Here is a 14,509-nt window from a genome sequence, read left to right as displayed (position 1 = left end):
AAAATAGGGCTAAGCCACAGACAAACAGACATAACACATTGAATATTTATCACTGTAAAACATCGTCGCTAAAACATTTCCGCCATCTTTTAAATACACTGTGTGGGTAGTACGCTGAACAGATGGCGGTAGTGTGTAAACGTCAAACGCAAGGCAATTGACTATGCGCGCCGCAGGTTGCGGTACTACCAATTACGATACTTTTAAATTGACCATTAAATCAAAGATATCTAATTAACAAGATATCCCACTAATCAATTCTTCATACAAGGCTATATGCCTACTACCCTTATGTGATCGCAATGCTATCTGTTGAGTGCACATTGAAACTGTTGGGAGTTCCCCGCCAACTTCACCACCAGGGCTCAATAACTGACAGGTGTTAGCATGACAGATGTCAACCCGGACGAGGAAAGAGGACGATATCATCCTCGAAGTCATCATCATTATATTGCGATGGACTTATCCACGAACGCATTTAACCTCGAAAATGTCAAAACCACTGCGGGCAATGTTTACAAACAAACCGGATCAGCTGAGTAGTTGCTTTTCAATGCATTGGAAACAAAACTAGTTCGATGTAGTGCATTTAAATACTCCGAAACTAATTTGTGATTATTTGTATCAATTTCTCGAGTGTCTCATATTTTGCTATTTCGCGTGCGTGCGTTGAAAATGTTGCAGTTAAGCCAGCTCAATCCAATCGGCGGCCGTCTTTCAAAATATGCTAAAGGATTGCCGAAAACAACACCAAATGTATACCGCAGATATTTAGAAAAAATCAAAGTGATTAGATATAACGATCCTTACAGTATGTCCTTCCCTGCGCTTGGAAACCAGAATATCCCGTCCACGGTTACTACTGGTCATGTTGTCGATTACCTTCTAAACTTCGTGTCTCCATATACTGGTCATCCTATGAAGAATAGACGAAGTATGGATGGGTATAAAAAATTCGAATCCGGGTTCGTGCATTCCGTCCAGGGAACTGTACGAGAAGGCTATCATGTTGTTGTTGGAAAGGTAAGAAACCATATTTGTGGGTAACACATAGTAAGTTTATTTTTTTAAATCTTTTGTCAGGTTATCCACTCGATGGAACTGAGGGAAGGTATGTTGAAACCTTGGATAATCTTAGACCAACGAGGAAACATAATATATGCACACTGCACCTGCGTTGCCGGTATAAGCGAGACTTGCTCCCATGTCAGTGCCATCCTGTACTCATTAGCTAATCTTCATGCCCAGTCTATTAATAGAAAGGTATTACTTAAATTCCTTTAATAGAATCAAATAATGCACTAATCAATGTAAAGGTCACAGTTACAGATATGCCATGCTACTGGCGCCAGCCATCGAAAAACATTCGGACCGATCTGTACAAAAAAGTTCGAGATGTTAGTTACGGGAAAACATCGAAGTATTACTATGATACTGTAGCTGGTAAGACAAGAGCTGATTTTGACGATATGCTAAGGAAGCTGAGTGATAATGACGGAAAAGCTGTAATTATAAACACGATTTGTGACGGTGTCAGCTTTTCGTGCCATACCTGTCTGGATAATCACGTACCCGATGAGCTCATCACCAACAAAAGTATCTTGCTCCAAGGAAACTTCAACATCGCTCTACGTGCAAGTAATCTACAATATCTTAGAGATTTGGGACGAGGATTCAAGTTTATGTTGACAGAATCTGATGTAGTATTAGTTGAGAAATTGACCCGTATGCAAAGGGACTGCAGTTTTTGGAAGTGGGTCCGAACAGGAAGAGTAACAGCTTCATGTCTCAAGCAAGTGGTGAACACATCGAATGAGTATCCTCCACCGAAGCTGACCTTGCTAAAAAAAATATGCCACCCGTATATGAAGAACTTTGACACACCAGCACTTGCCTACGGCCGGAAGAATGAGCCACTTGCTAAAAAAGCTTTGGGTAAAATGTTAGCTGAACAACATGAAAACCTACGACTGTCTGATTGTGGAATATTTCTTGATCGAGAAAACATTTTTCTAGCGGCATCACCCGACTGCATGGGCAGCTGTTCGTGCTGTGGGAAATTTGTTGTTGAAATCAAATGCCCTTATCGATTAGATGCGAAATGTTCTTTGAATGAGCAGTTGGGTCTGGAAAAGTTGGCAGCTCTTCCTAATTCATTCATCAAGATGACTGATGGTACATTTGAGATAGTCGAGAGTCACGCTTATCACTTCCAAATTCAAGCACAAATGTTCATAACTGGAGCCGACTTTGGTCTCTTCATGGTTTGGAGCAAGACCGAAAGTTGTGTGATAAAAGTTGAAAGAAATGCAGATTTGTGGGAGAACTGTAAGCAGCGTAGCCAGATGTACTTTTACAACATAATTGTTCCTGAGCTGCTGGGAAATTATTACACGGAGAAAGAAACCACTTTGTAAATTAATGTCCGAATAAACCAGTTTTTCTCAATTTCTTTTATTTTTCTTGTATGATGAATAATGCAAATGCAATTGAACAAATTCACGGAACCTTACACAATAGAGTTATTAAAATTTACCAATATGCAACACACCCATACGGCTAGATCTACAGCATTGATGCTATTCTCGAATCGTCTCAAAGAATCTACCTTGACAAGCCCGTTCAGATACTCGTACTTTGACTTCAACACTCCAATCAGCCGTTCTACATGTACTCTTAACGTTGTTATTTGCTTATCTCTCTCCATGTCCAAGGGATTCAACTGTGAGTCTTTTCGAAGGAATGTTGGGATATTCAGTATTGCACCTTTCGAAGATATCAAATCGCTTATATCGAAACCCTTATCGGCTATTACAACGTCGCCTGGCTCAAGTGTATCAATAAATCCAGAAGTTTCAGCGATATTTCGATCCGAGCATCGACCAGCGTATGCATGTGAAATGAAAGACACTCTTCCATCAGCAGACATTGCAATCAAAAACTTTGTAGTTTCTCTAATTTTGTACGAGCTGTGGTGAGAAAGAGCAGCCTTAACATCTATAGGTTCTTCAGTAGTGACCTCAAAGCAATCGATAATGTGTACACGACTGTATCCATACTGTTGCCGATTAATTTGAGGAAGATGGCGAATGCTTATATCTCTCGAAACAGGCTCTAAGGCATATTTCAATGTATCGTACAGAACAAATAATGTTCTATGAAAATATTTCGATATTGTCGTAGTACAAACGGAATATTCATCTGCTAAATCTACAAACGGTGTGTTGCGACGCAGTTTACGTAAAGTCATTATGAACATTTGATCCTTTGTTAGAGCACAGTGAGGCTGAAACAAGCAATTCTTGACATATTCAAAGATCGTTTTTAATGTTTTGAAGCTACTTATGCCAGTGAATCGCTTACAGCGCTGGTCATCATCTATCCAAAGCAAACCATGCTGTTTATTCGAAAGTTCCTTTTCCAAAACGTCTACTCTCGTTTGTAGCCTCGCTAGTTCCTTCTGGTACGCCTTCGTGATGTTATCTTGATATTTTTCTTTCTCCTGCAGCCTGTTCAACTCTTCCAGGTTCAATATGGTGGTGTTTCTAGCACCTTGAGCACTGTGTCCAGCTATATCGAATGTCTCACGTCTGTGCGTGGCACTGCAAGCCTCTAAAACATATATTAAACTGTAAGAATATCGCATAAACATATTTAAAAAATAATAACACCTTGCTGAGAATGATCTGCATCATCTACGCCATCAGTTGAATCGGACACAGAAGTTAATTGCTCAGAATATTTTTGAAACACAGTGCAGTTCCATGTCGGTTCAACTCTACAGTAGTTATGATCGGTTCTTTCCAGGCAACATTGAGCATCACTTCGTTGCTCAGAAAAGCTGGTTGAATTTCCGATGCTGGTACTGATGGGCACAACACCATCATTGACTTTGTCAACAGCTGCAAATACATACTAGATATATAACATACCAACATAGAGCATAAAATGTACTTACACTCGAGAATGAATGAAGAATTATTTTCGTTCTGCTCGTTCCAGAAACCAGGAGTTTCATTACGAGGAAGCGAGATTTGGGGCATTACTGTGCAGTTTAAATCTGTATCTTCCAACAATCCTCCCACGAACGTTTCGAAATCAACCTGATTGACAATCAAACGAGTTGCTGTTTCATCAGCATTATCTGCACTTTCCTGACATTCTTGATCAAGGAGATCCGTAAGATCATCCAACACTACGGAATCGATTTTTGCGATATTCAATGTAGGTACCCAATCATCAACATTTATGTCGGAAATCCTGGCAGCTTTCCCTGGAAACATATTTATTCTATACTTGCAGCATATTTTAAAATTATTCAACTTACCAGAAATGAAATGCTGGTTACAAACATATTTATCTTTTGGATTAAAACATTCTCGGAATCCGAGAATGTTCTTCCATTCGCGGAACCTCCGCTGGGATATCTCCACCATACTGCTTCTCACGGACGGGAATCGAAAAAACCGAGCCCCTTCTGTTTTGTGGGTTGAATTACATTTTGGAACAATGCACTTTTTAGTCATCTTTTCCGCGAAATACTACTTTAAGACTATGAAACGGATCAACTTTTATTCAAAACAGACTTGCAAACATTGCCCGCAGCGGATGTCATTTCCAATTGGAACGAAAAGTATGACGTCACGGTGGTTAAGTTCATAGCAAGATTCTTGCTTGTTTGTGATTGCTCCGATTGTCAATCATTACCACTTTATACGCAACAGAAACACTTGAGAAAACAATCACACATCCATCATCGCATCATGCCTGTAATATTTTTTGCTTTTGAGCGAAAGAGTTTCCAATATACCACCGGTATCAGTAAGATGCAAATCTCTAATAGTAATTCAGTGCCGACATTTCAAAGGGGCGTAATTGCGTTTGTAAGCAATGGCTTTAGCTGTCGATTTCTCGCAAATGAAAGCTCACTCATGAAAATTAATGACACCTACAGGTAGATTAATGTTTCCTTTACCAGCTAGCATTGTTAATTTGGAGATGTGAGCTTTTATTTGCGAGAAATTGACGGCTAAGGCCATTGTTTACAAAAAAAAATACGCGTGGAGCTGGTGCTCAAAATAATCTCTATAAGCATAGAAGTAAACATGGGAACAACATTCACTCTCTCTAAAGAATTACATTGGAAATGCAACGTATCGAAATCATTGCTAAACGTAATAAAATGTGCCGTCTTCTTTGCCCAATGCAGCACGCATTCTATTCAGAAAATTACGTTGAAATAATCATTACTTTCCTATTTTATAACGTAGGAATTATTTGTCAACGCCGGTGAAAGCAAACGCAAACGGAAGTAGCCGAAGCTAAATGATGACAATGAGTGATGACACCGCTTCGTGTTTTGATTTGCGCTGTACTGTCCGCTCAGTTGTGTGGTTTCGTACATGTTTAGATGTTGGTGTGAGTGTTTTCTTCCAACGCTGCAGTTCAACGTTGTCTCGTCACAAACCGTTTGGCGCTGTTAGCTGTCTCTTTAAATGCCAAAGAGTGAAGGGGGTCTGATTAAATGCTTGTTCGATGAACAACTTACGAGTGTTATGTCTGTTTGTCTGTGTCTAAGCTATCTTTGGAAAAAAAATTCCATCAAATTTCCAATTTTTCTTACAATTCATCATTGATACCCACTTTTGATTATTAAATGCCATAATGTTCCTAAAAACTCACAATTTTAAATATTTAAAAAAATCGTAAGGATCTAAAAAATTGCAACCCAAAACATGAAAGTTCAATTTTGTTCTCTTATATTTTGGAATCTGAGAAGTTTATTAAAATATAAAAAGTTAGGTTTTACTGAAATTTGAAGAATGAAAAATATTTGTTCAATGTTAGGTATGAAAAATTTACTTTTCTCAAAAATTTCTTCGGGGCATCATTTTCCAAAGTTGCCGTCTTACAAAAGTTTGTTTGTAACACTCGTAGCTATAACTTGGAAGGTGATTCCCCAGGTATCTTGACAAAGTGCTATTTTGGGCCAAACTAATATATACAAAATAAAAATTTGCGTTCATTAACATAATGTTGTTTTAATCCAAACTGAAAATATTTGTTCGTAAATTCTCTTTCGCTCGTTTCGTAAATTTTACGTAATATTTGTATTCGTATAATCGAGCAAGATGCTAATGCTACGTCTTATTCGTACAATACATGAACTGAATTTCTTCTGTCTTCTGTCTTCTGTTGCTGATGACCGTGATGCGTTGAGTTGTGTGTATTATGAAGCTTTCTGTTGCTGCTGTTATCCTTCTTGTAACGAGATCGACGGAAAACAAATCAAGGAAAAATAAATGTAATAACAATACGCTAATTTTACTTGTATGATGTACGTACAGTAAGATATAGTGTTGGTGACTTTATGGCTATTTTTTCCCGGGAGATCTTGGAAACTTCAGAGACCTATGGCTGAAAATCTCTATAGTAAAGTAAATCATCGTCATCTCCAGATAACTCCTAAAACTTTTGAGGAATGTTGTAATGACTCCTTGAGTAAATTCAGAGGATTTTAAGGACAAGTCCTAAACTCTTAAGAACGATTGATAAGGCAATTCAAAGAGCACTTTCAAAATTATTTCAGCGATCTCCAGGATCAAGCACAAATCCATTCTACGGAAAGTCAAGATACTTTCTAGAGCAAGTTTCTGAGGATTTTTAAGGCAAATCTGGAGGATTCCTAGAGTAGGTCATGATGAATTCTAGTGAAAATCATGAGGACTTTTATGGAATTATTCATAATATTGAGAAACTAGCTAGGGAAAGATGGAACAACATTTTATAACGACGCTTCCTGGCTTTTCGCACCATCGAACCACCAATCGGAATCATAAACAAAAATTTTAGGTCAGCTTTCTTCAATGTATAGACGTATATATTTGAAAGACTCAATATAGGGTATACGTCCCTAACCTCGGTCTAATATGCAGCCATCGATTACGTTTTTAATCATAACTCATCAATGAATTTACCTGCAAACGATATTCTACTGCTAAATGGTATGCTTAGATATGCTTATCATGTCGTTTGCTATCAGAAACCACGAAAAGTTGAAAAACTTACTTTTTTTAAGACAATAACTCACGAGGGAAATGTATGTAATATGGGTCTATTGTCCCCAAATTGGGTCTATTTATGGATGCAACTTCGTCCTATCTTGTTTGATCCTCAAAAAAACGCTCTTGGTAACGTTTTCTGATGTATTTTTTTTTATCACTATCACTGTTAACTTAATGCTCTTCATTCCTCAAAACATTTCTTAGAGAAAATTTTACGAAAACTACATTAAATCACTCAATTTAAAAATTAAAAATTAAAAATTTCGCTTATCGTCTTTTGACCGCAGAATATCTAAATCAGAACATTGTGATGTTCATTATACAGGTTTGGCAGAAAAAATCTCCCTTCCTGTTCGTTCCTTATCATCCAAATGCAAAACAACATTGTTGACGTTACTCTTATTGCTATATGCTGTCAAATGAATTTCATGGGCCATAGTTAGGAACATAGAAAAGAAATGTGTCCCTAAAGTTGGGTCCATGTTTTACTTGTGAAAACGTTGTTAAACAATTAAAATAAACATAAAATATTCAAACAGCAACTGTAAGTTTTACGTCTAGTGTGTATTATCAGGTAATTCCAATCAATAAATGCCATAATCAGGCCATTTGATGATCGTCAGTCAACCTTCCCATCTTAACCTTATAAGTCATGGCGGCTAAAAACTCCGAACATTGTGATATTCTCAACCAGTTTTATTACTTACGAGAGCTGAAAATGTATTGAAATGTTGTGATATAAATTGATTTGTGTGTGGTACACATTTATCAACCATCAGTGATCAATATTTTCCTTATTTTTTGTGTAATATTCCTTAATTAATTATTTATTTGCGTGATAGGCCGAATGAAAGGACTAGACCCACATTACATACCGTAACCCTATAAAACTCGATTCTCCATTCACAGTTTCCGCATCTAGCATTATTCCCTCCAAAACTCCACCTTTGGCGGCACTATTTTTACGATCCTCTTTTTTCTCTCTCCATTTTCTCCTCCCACTAGCTCCCAAAAAAAAAATAGGACAGCTCTTCCGGAACAACTTCCTGCTGGGAATGCCGCCCTTTCTACTGCCACAACCAGCGAACACATATTAGTAGTGTGGAATTAGCCCTGCCTCGTCGTACATGTATGAATGGCGGCCTCATCGACGGTGACGACGACGACGACGACGACGTTGAGGTTTAGAGCATCGAGTGCGGGACGGCGACGAAGGCGATGCTGACCAAACTGCCTGTGGCATGTTTTGGACCACGATGCCAGCGTCCTTTCGTCGGCAGCAGGTGGCATCCCTCCTCCTATCATCAACAGCGAATGAAGCGGTGAATTTTACCCGTGACGGAAGTGGAAGAACAGGTGCGACAACATCGACGACGACGGCGACGGCGATAGTCAATTTAATCAAATTAACTCGACTCACTAGCACCACTTCCACCACCACCATCACTGACAACAACGCCATAGCACTATCGGCGATACGTGGTTTATGAAGGTTGATCTTGTTTGGGGGTTTTTTTTTTGAGCAAGTGAGACTAGAGAATATACAAACAGAAGTGCTGTGTGAATAAAATACCGGAAATTGGTGAAGCGAAAAACGTGGAAGCACGAGAAAAACTACATAAATTTTAACTGACATATACAAAGAAAGGAATAGAGTGCATTATAGTAGATAAAGTTAATCAAGCTAGTTAATTAATTGACTGAGTAAGCGAGATGGGATTGGTGACCTACGTAACGGCGCTGACCCTGCTGCAGCTGCTGCAGATTCCAGGTGAGTGAGTTTTTGCTATCCATTATTGACTTGACTCCCAAACCGGCAAAGCTCTCGACACCCTTCCAAAGTTGACGTTTGAATGCGAAAAAGGTCTCAACCTACCCGAAAACTTTTCTTTCAATTTCCCTACTAAATCAAAAGACAGAAGCTGATTAAATACTACACCACCAGCAGACCAACCGCGACAACCACCCAGTTTTATAAGCTCCCACTACCCAGCGAAGCTCCCACAGCGAAACAAAACACTTCTGTCCGTTCGGTTGACTTAAACCAACAGAGAACCGACACAGAGCGGTGGTGGCAGCAGCTCAGGTGCGACAAAGTCGCTGTCGGTCGTTTCCAGATCCTACATCCCAGTCAGTCCTGTAGTGAATGGACGGACGACGGTGGCAGTGCAACGCAGCAATGGGAATTTCTGAATGCAGCTCATCTGAATCGGAAAACTGGCTTATTCATAGACATTTAACTTTAATTGAAATTTTCCTTTCGAGAAACAAATTTGGAGCATTTTAAATTCGGAAGCGATTGTCATTGAGGAGTAAATCGGTGAGAATCCTGTCAACTTTTCACTGTTTTCCCCGGATTCCTACTCTATTGTTGGTTGGTACATTCCGAAACAACTGTCACCTGGCGGAGAATGAAAATGCATACCAAGTGGTGGGACGGTTTTCATTCGTGCCAAGTTCGTCGGGTTCTTTGCACGTGATGGCTCCCTTTGGGTTTGGGATCTGAATGTTTTTTGTTTGTTTTTGGATTGTGCCTTCGTCCTATGTTGGTGAATTCAAATCCAGGTGCAAAGAACTTTGGGTATAGGCATGGTTCTTGGGGAGAGTAGGTGAGACAATGCAAAAAAAAAACTGGCAGGGAAATGGACAGACAGAAATGCGGAGTACACAGCCAGAGGATACCGGGGCTACGAGACAACACGTCGGACGCTTGTGACACATTGTAGCGATGTGTGACACTAGCGAACGGGATAAAGAGTGGGAAATGTGCATGCATAGACTACAATACAATCCCAGGGATGGTGTTCTGGGATTGAGTAGAGTATATTTAGTGCAGTTTGTTATAAGTAAATGTGAGATAAAGAAGTAATGGTTATTCCACAGGTGATAGTTTTTCCGGGAACGTAATTTGTAGGACTGCTAAGTTTTAAAAGCTTGGCAGGATCTCAAAAGATTTTTCATTAAATACGTTCACAATTTAAAATTTAGTTTCCGAATGTCTACGCAACTGCTGGATCTGGGAAACAGATAGCGCTTTCCTTTTTCATTAGGTGAAGGTCAACTTTGGATAGTACATACGATGCAAAAAGAAGCACACTCGAACTGTCCGTTCTTCTAATGTGTTTCGCCTCCATGTCAATGTACCTATATTGCTCAATCGAATCCATGTCGATGTTGTCCATTTGTCAACTTGTCACTCCCAACATAGTTTACACATTTTTGGGTAGGTTCAGATTTGACCGATCTGGGTGGATTCTACCCAAATTTGGTTAGTTTTGAAATAACGTGCAAAAAGAAAAAAAAGAGACCGATCTGTATCTGCCAAGAACCAAACTGTTATCGATGCAGTTATTAATATGGCTCAACCGCAAAACACCCAAGAGGATGACATGTTTACATTGTTTGCCACCAGTTTGGATTTGCAGCTGAAGCAAATGGCATCTAAAAATGCGTTTCAAGTAATGGCTGAAGTGGTTTGCAGCAGGTGGTTTCAACCCATATGCTACGGAGTATACAATGTAATGCTGTCGAGGGATCTGCCAATAAGCAAGCTTACTCCCCGATCAGGAACGAATATCTCGATACCCTAAATTGGTATGTATGAGGCTGACATAAGAGGTAAAATACCAAAAAATAATACCAAAAAAATGTTCCCACAATACCATTCCAAATTATGATAATGCAATACCAAAACAATACCACCCAGGTATTCTTTTGGTATCCAAATATCAATTTTTGATATTTGAAAAGTATTTTTCATGTAATTTTTTGGTATTATGCTTTGGTATTTTACCTCTTATGTCATGCTGGTCAATACCAAATTTTGTAATCAGAATCAGAATTAGGTATTCATTAGTTATTTTCTCCTGCTCGGGTCCTCTCCATCTGACGATGATGTTTGGAAAATGCTTGACTCGAATGGAACGAATGCCAATCCTGCAGGATATGTATCAAGATCAGTATCGAAACAATCCGAGGTTCCAGCAAGCATTGTCGATAGTGACATTCATTTCAATGTGACTCACGGGTCTATCTCTAATCAATCCGACGTTTCGGCAAGTATTTTCGATGGAGACATTCAGTTCAATCTGACTCACGAATTGAATCAATCCGACGTGCCGACAAGCATTTTTGATGGTGGCTTCAGTTCAATCTAGCTCCGCAGTCTGCCTCGAATACCGTGGCTACTTCTGGTAGTATTTTGCATGAAGCTATGCAGAATGCAGGTTTTTTTTGTGGATGAGAGTGATCGGGTTTGAATAAACACTTGATTCAACGTAACCGTAGTCCAGAACAAACCTAAAATAATAAAATAAAAACTAATCATACCAAAATAACATTAACTTGATTTTAGCTCATTTGATACATCATTAATAATAAAACCTGGATAAATTTTCCTTTTAACTTTATCTTTACCTCATAACATAACAAAAGCATAAAGATAATATAAACTTGACTAACGGGCCTTGTTTTTACTGCCATCTAAATACTTTAAATCTCGTGTCACTTTTCAAATAGACCAGCCTACAATGATCGATTCTCTTAAGCGACTTTATTTTTCGTAAATAATTCAAGCTGAACATTGCATTGGGTCCTAAGTATCATTGACAGATTCTCTTCGTCGATTTTCTCTTTCGCTAATAACTTGCAATGTTCAGCTTGATTACAGCTACTAAAACATGTTCTATCGTCTTTGTCGTATTAGATGATAGATTGTTGCTTCTTCAATCGAACTGAGTCGAAAATATCCGTAAATATCGTAACACGGTCGTGGCAATCCAAAGAGGAAGTCGATGAAGAGAATCGATCAAAGTTGATAGGACCGACTAACTAAATAACTAACCTACCAAAGGCCATTTGTACAGTCATTCTGGCTCGACAAATTCTATAGTTGAATATTTTGTGTGGCACTGTCAGATTAAGGTTTCTATTATAAGGCTTTATCATATGCTTGTCCAGTACAAATATATCATCTCTTATGAAAACATATGGAATTTTCATGACGTTGGACCCTAGCTGTCTAGCAGGCGGAAAATGCAACTTGTTTTGAACAAGTGCTTCATACAAATCAGAATTCTTATAAATAACATCACAGAAGTGCGACCATTGCCGTCTACGTTTATGTACAGGAATCTCGTGTAGGCATCTACCACTGCGAGAAGCACAACACTATGAAAACTTTTGTAATTAAAAAAATCCTATCCGGAATTTGCAGGAGCTTTTATGCGGAAATGTCTTCCATCCATTGCACCCACTGGGTTTGGGAAATTCCATGTTCTTTCAAATTCGTGTGCTATTTGCAACCAATAGTTTATGGCATCTGAAATCGCACGTGAAATAAATTCAATATAAATATAAATTAAAAGAAAAATACCTTCAAATATTTTGGCTCGAGAGCATTGTATATAGCATGCAATACTTCAGGCACTATTTTACTGATAGTCTTGCGGTACACTCTTGTCAGAAATTCAAGGGATCGATATGAATCACCAGTAGCGAGAAATCGTAACGTAATAGCCAGGCGAACCCTTGGAGTGTCTGCAAAGCGGAAAACGGTATCTTGCTTCTCGATATTTTCCTTTACCCGAAACTGTCTTGTAAGTGGTCACCGTAGTCGACATATTTTCTGTGATAATTGACTGTCTTTGCTTCTGACACTTGCAAAACAAGCTATCAAATTACAGTACCAAATTAAAATGTCATATGACAGGCTCTGTCATACGACACTGTGGCCGAAGACCGCCACGAATGTATGTATTTTAGTTTTTCTCATAATGTTGTGCTTGTGCTTGTGCTGATGTTGTGCTTGTGTGAATTCTGAAAATAACAAGCAATGATGTCCTAAAAATAACATTTCTGATCAGAAATGGTTTAATTTACACCAAATTGAGATATTAGAATGAAATCACACATGTCGTATGATCGTTATTTGAAAATATTCTTTTTGCTCGAATGTTGTTCTACCATTTGCGTAGTGTAAGGGAGACGACGGTAGAACACGAGAGTACGAATAAAAACAGACTGTCGCGCATGACAACGAAGCGAGTGTCGTAAAAAAACGTCAACAGTTTCAACATCTGACCTGAAATATTAAACAGAACGATTCGCGGATGGGTATTCAAGACTTCAAGCATATAATAGAAAGAAATTGTTCTCAATTTTCAAAATTAAACTTTATCTGTGCTAAAATTGATTCGAAGATTTCGATGTTCATTAGATGTTCTTCCAAGTCATGCTCTACTCTTTTCGACAGGAACGGATTCCCTCAGTATACAGGATTACTTCTCAACCTTCGGATTTACTCGAGCTCTACACGTTCAAGATCATCTAGCAATGTTATGGCTGTTAACAAGCATTTTATTTTTTCTTGTTTTACAAGAAACAATTACTGGATACCATGCTAGACAAATGTCATTACAGATATATTTGAGTTGAGTTGATGTAGGTACCGGATCTTTCTTCTTTTTGAATCCCTGAATTTTCAGCAGCTTTCGAATGACGGTAGTTCACTCAATGGTAGTGGAAGCTGCCAATTTCTTATAATTGATTACTTCCAACAGGCAAAATAAACAATATTTTGGTTTCTCGTTCACAAGTAAAAGTTACTTTCACTAGGTATCGATCCGAGTTTCAATCCTCTACTTAATCCACGATGACAAGTTTTTCGGTTTGGAGTTGGAAAACCGCCGGCTTGCTTGGATTAGGAAACAAATTGCCGTAAAATCTTGTAGAGCAAAACAAAAACAACAACGAGTACCGTGTTATGATTATTCGTTTCGGTGACATTAGGTCACACACACAGTCACTGTTCATGAGGAGTCTCACTAACAGTTGTGCTTCAAATTTCCACCTTTGATTGACAGAGGTGCTGTTATCAGTGACGGTTGACATTTGTATGGGAGAAGGGAACAGTTGCCAGTCTTCTTGATTTGTAGTCTTCGATTTAAGCTCAATTTGACTTTTTGTTCCTCCGACTTTTTATCCATTCGACCTTAAATTGGTATGGATCAGCCTAGCATAAGAGGTAAATACAAAAATATAATACCAAAAAAAATGTTCCCACAATACCATTCCAATACGAAATTATGCAATTGCAATACCAAAACAATACCACACAGGTATTCTTTTGGTATCCAAACATAAATTTTTGTTATTTGCCAAGTATTTTCTAAGTAATTTTGTGGTATTCTTCTTTGGTATTGTTACAGCAGGCAGAATGAAAAATTTTACACCGGGATTTGAGCAGCACATAAACAAATCTTTTCGATTTAGTGCAGTTTTAAACTGCAAGTGTAATTCAGTGTATTAGGAATAGCTTATCAAATTATAGGTTAGTTTACTTACACTAACGGTGTTCTACGTGTGCAAATGATATGCTTGAAATCTATGTCTGTTACTTGTTTAGGAGCTGCAACCAATTTTATGGTATTACAATTGTGTGTAAA

At 38.4% G+C, this 14,509-nt stretch overlaps 2 protein-coding genes across 2 annotated transcripts in view; both read left to right on the top strand.

The window, feature by feature from the left end:
* The window catches only part of LOC135712288 (carbonic anhydrase-related protein 10-like), a 286,221-nt gene that overhangs the window by 125,653 nt on the left and 146,059 nt on the right, over positions 1–14,509 (top strand). The window contains exon 2 of the mRNA XM_065235255.1: positions 8,070–8,835. Coding sequence (XP_065091327.1) covers positions 8,778–8,835 — 58 coding nt within the window. The 5' untranslated portion in view covers positions 8,070–8,777. The remainder of the gene's footprint in view (positions 1–8,069; positions 8,836–14,509) is intronic.
* On the top strand, positions 676–1,389 carry LOC135712257 (uncharacterized). Its single transcript, XM_065235214.1, has 2 exons — positions 676–1,023; positions 1,084–1,389. The coding sequence occupies exons 1-2, from the start codon at positions 676–678 to the stop codon at positions 1,282–1,284; spliced, it is 549 nt and encodes a 182-aa protein (XP_065091286.1). The 3' UTR covers positions 1,285–1,389.

This window comes from Ochlerotatus camptorhynchus, unplaced genomic scaffold, assembly GCF_037179485.1.
Source record: "Ochlerotatus camptorhynchus isolate MF236.1 unplaced genomic scaffold, CSIRO-AGI_Acam_v1.1 ptg000467l, whole genome shotgun sequence".
In the NCBI taxonomy this organism is placed as follows: Eukaryota; Metazoa; Arthropoda; class Insecta; order Diptera; family Culicidae; genus Ochlerotatus; species Ochlerotatus camptorhynchus.
This window is presented reverse-complemented; position numbering and strand designations above follow the sequence as displayed.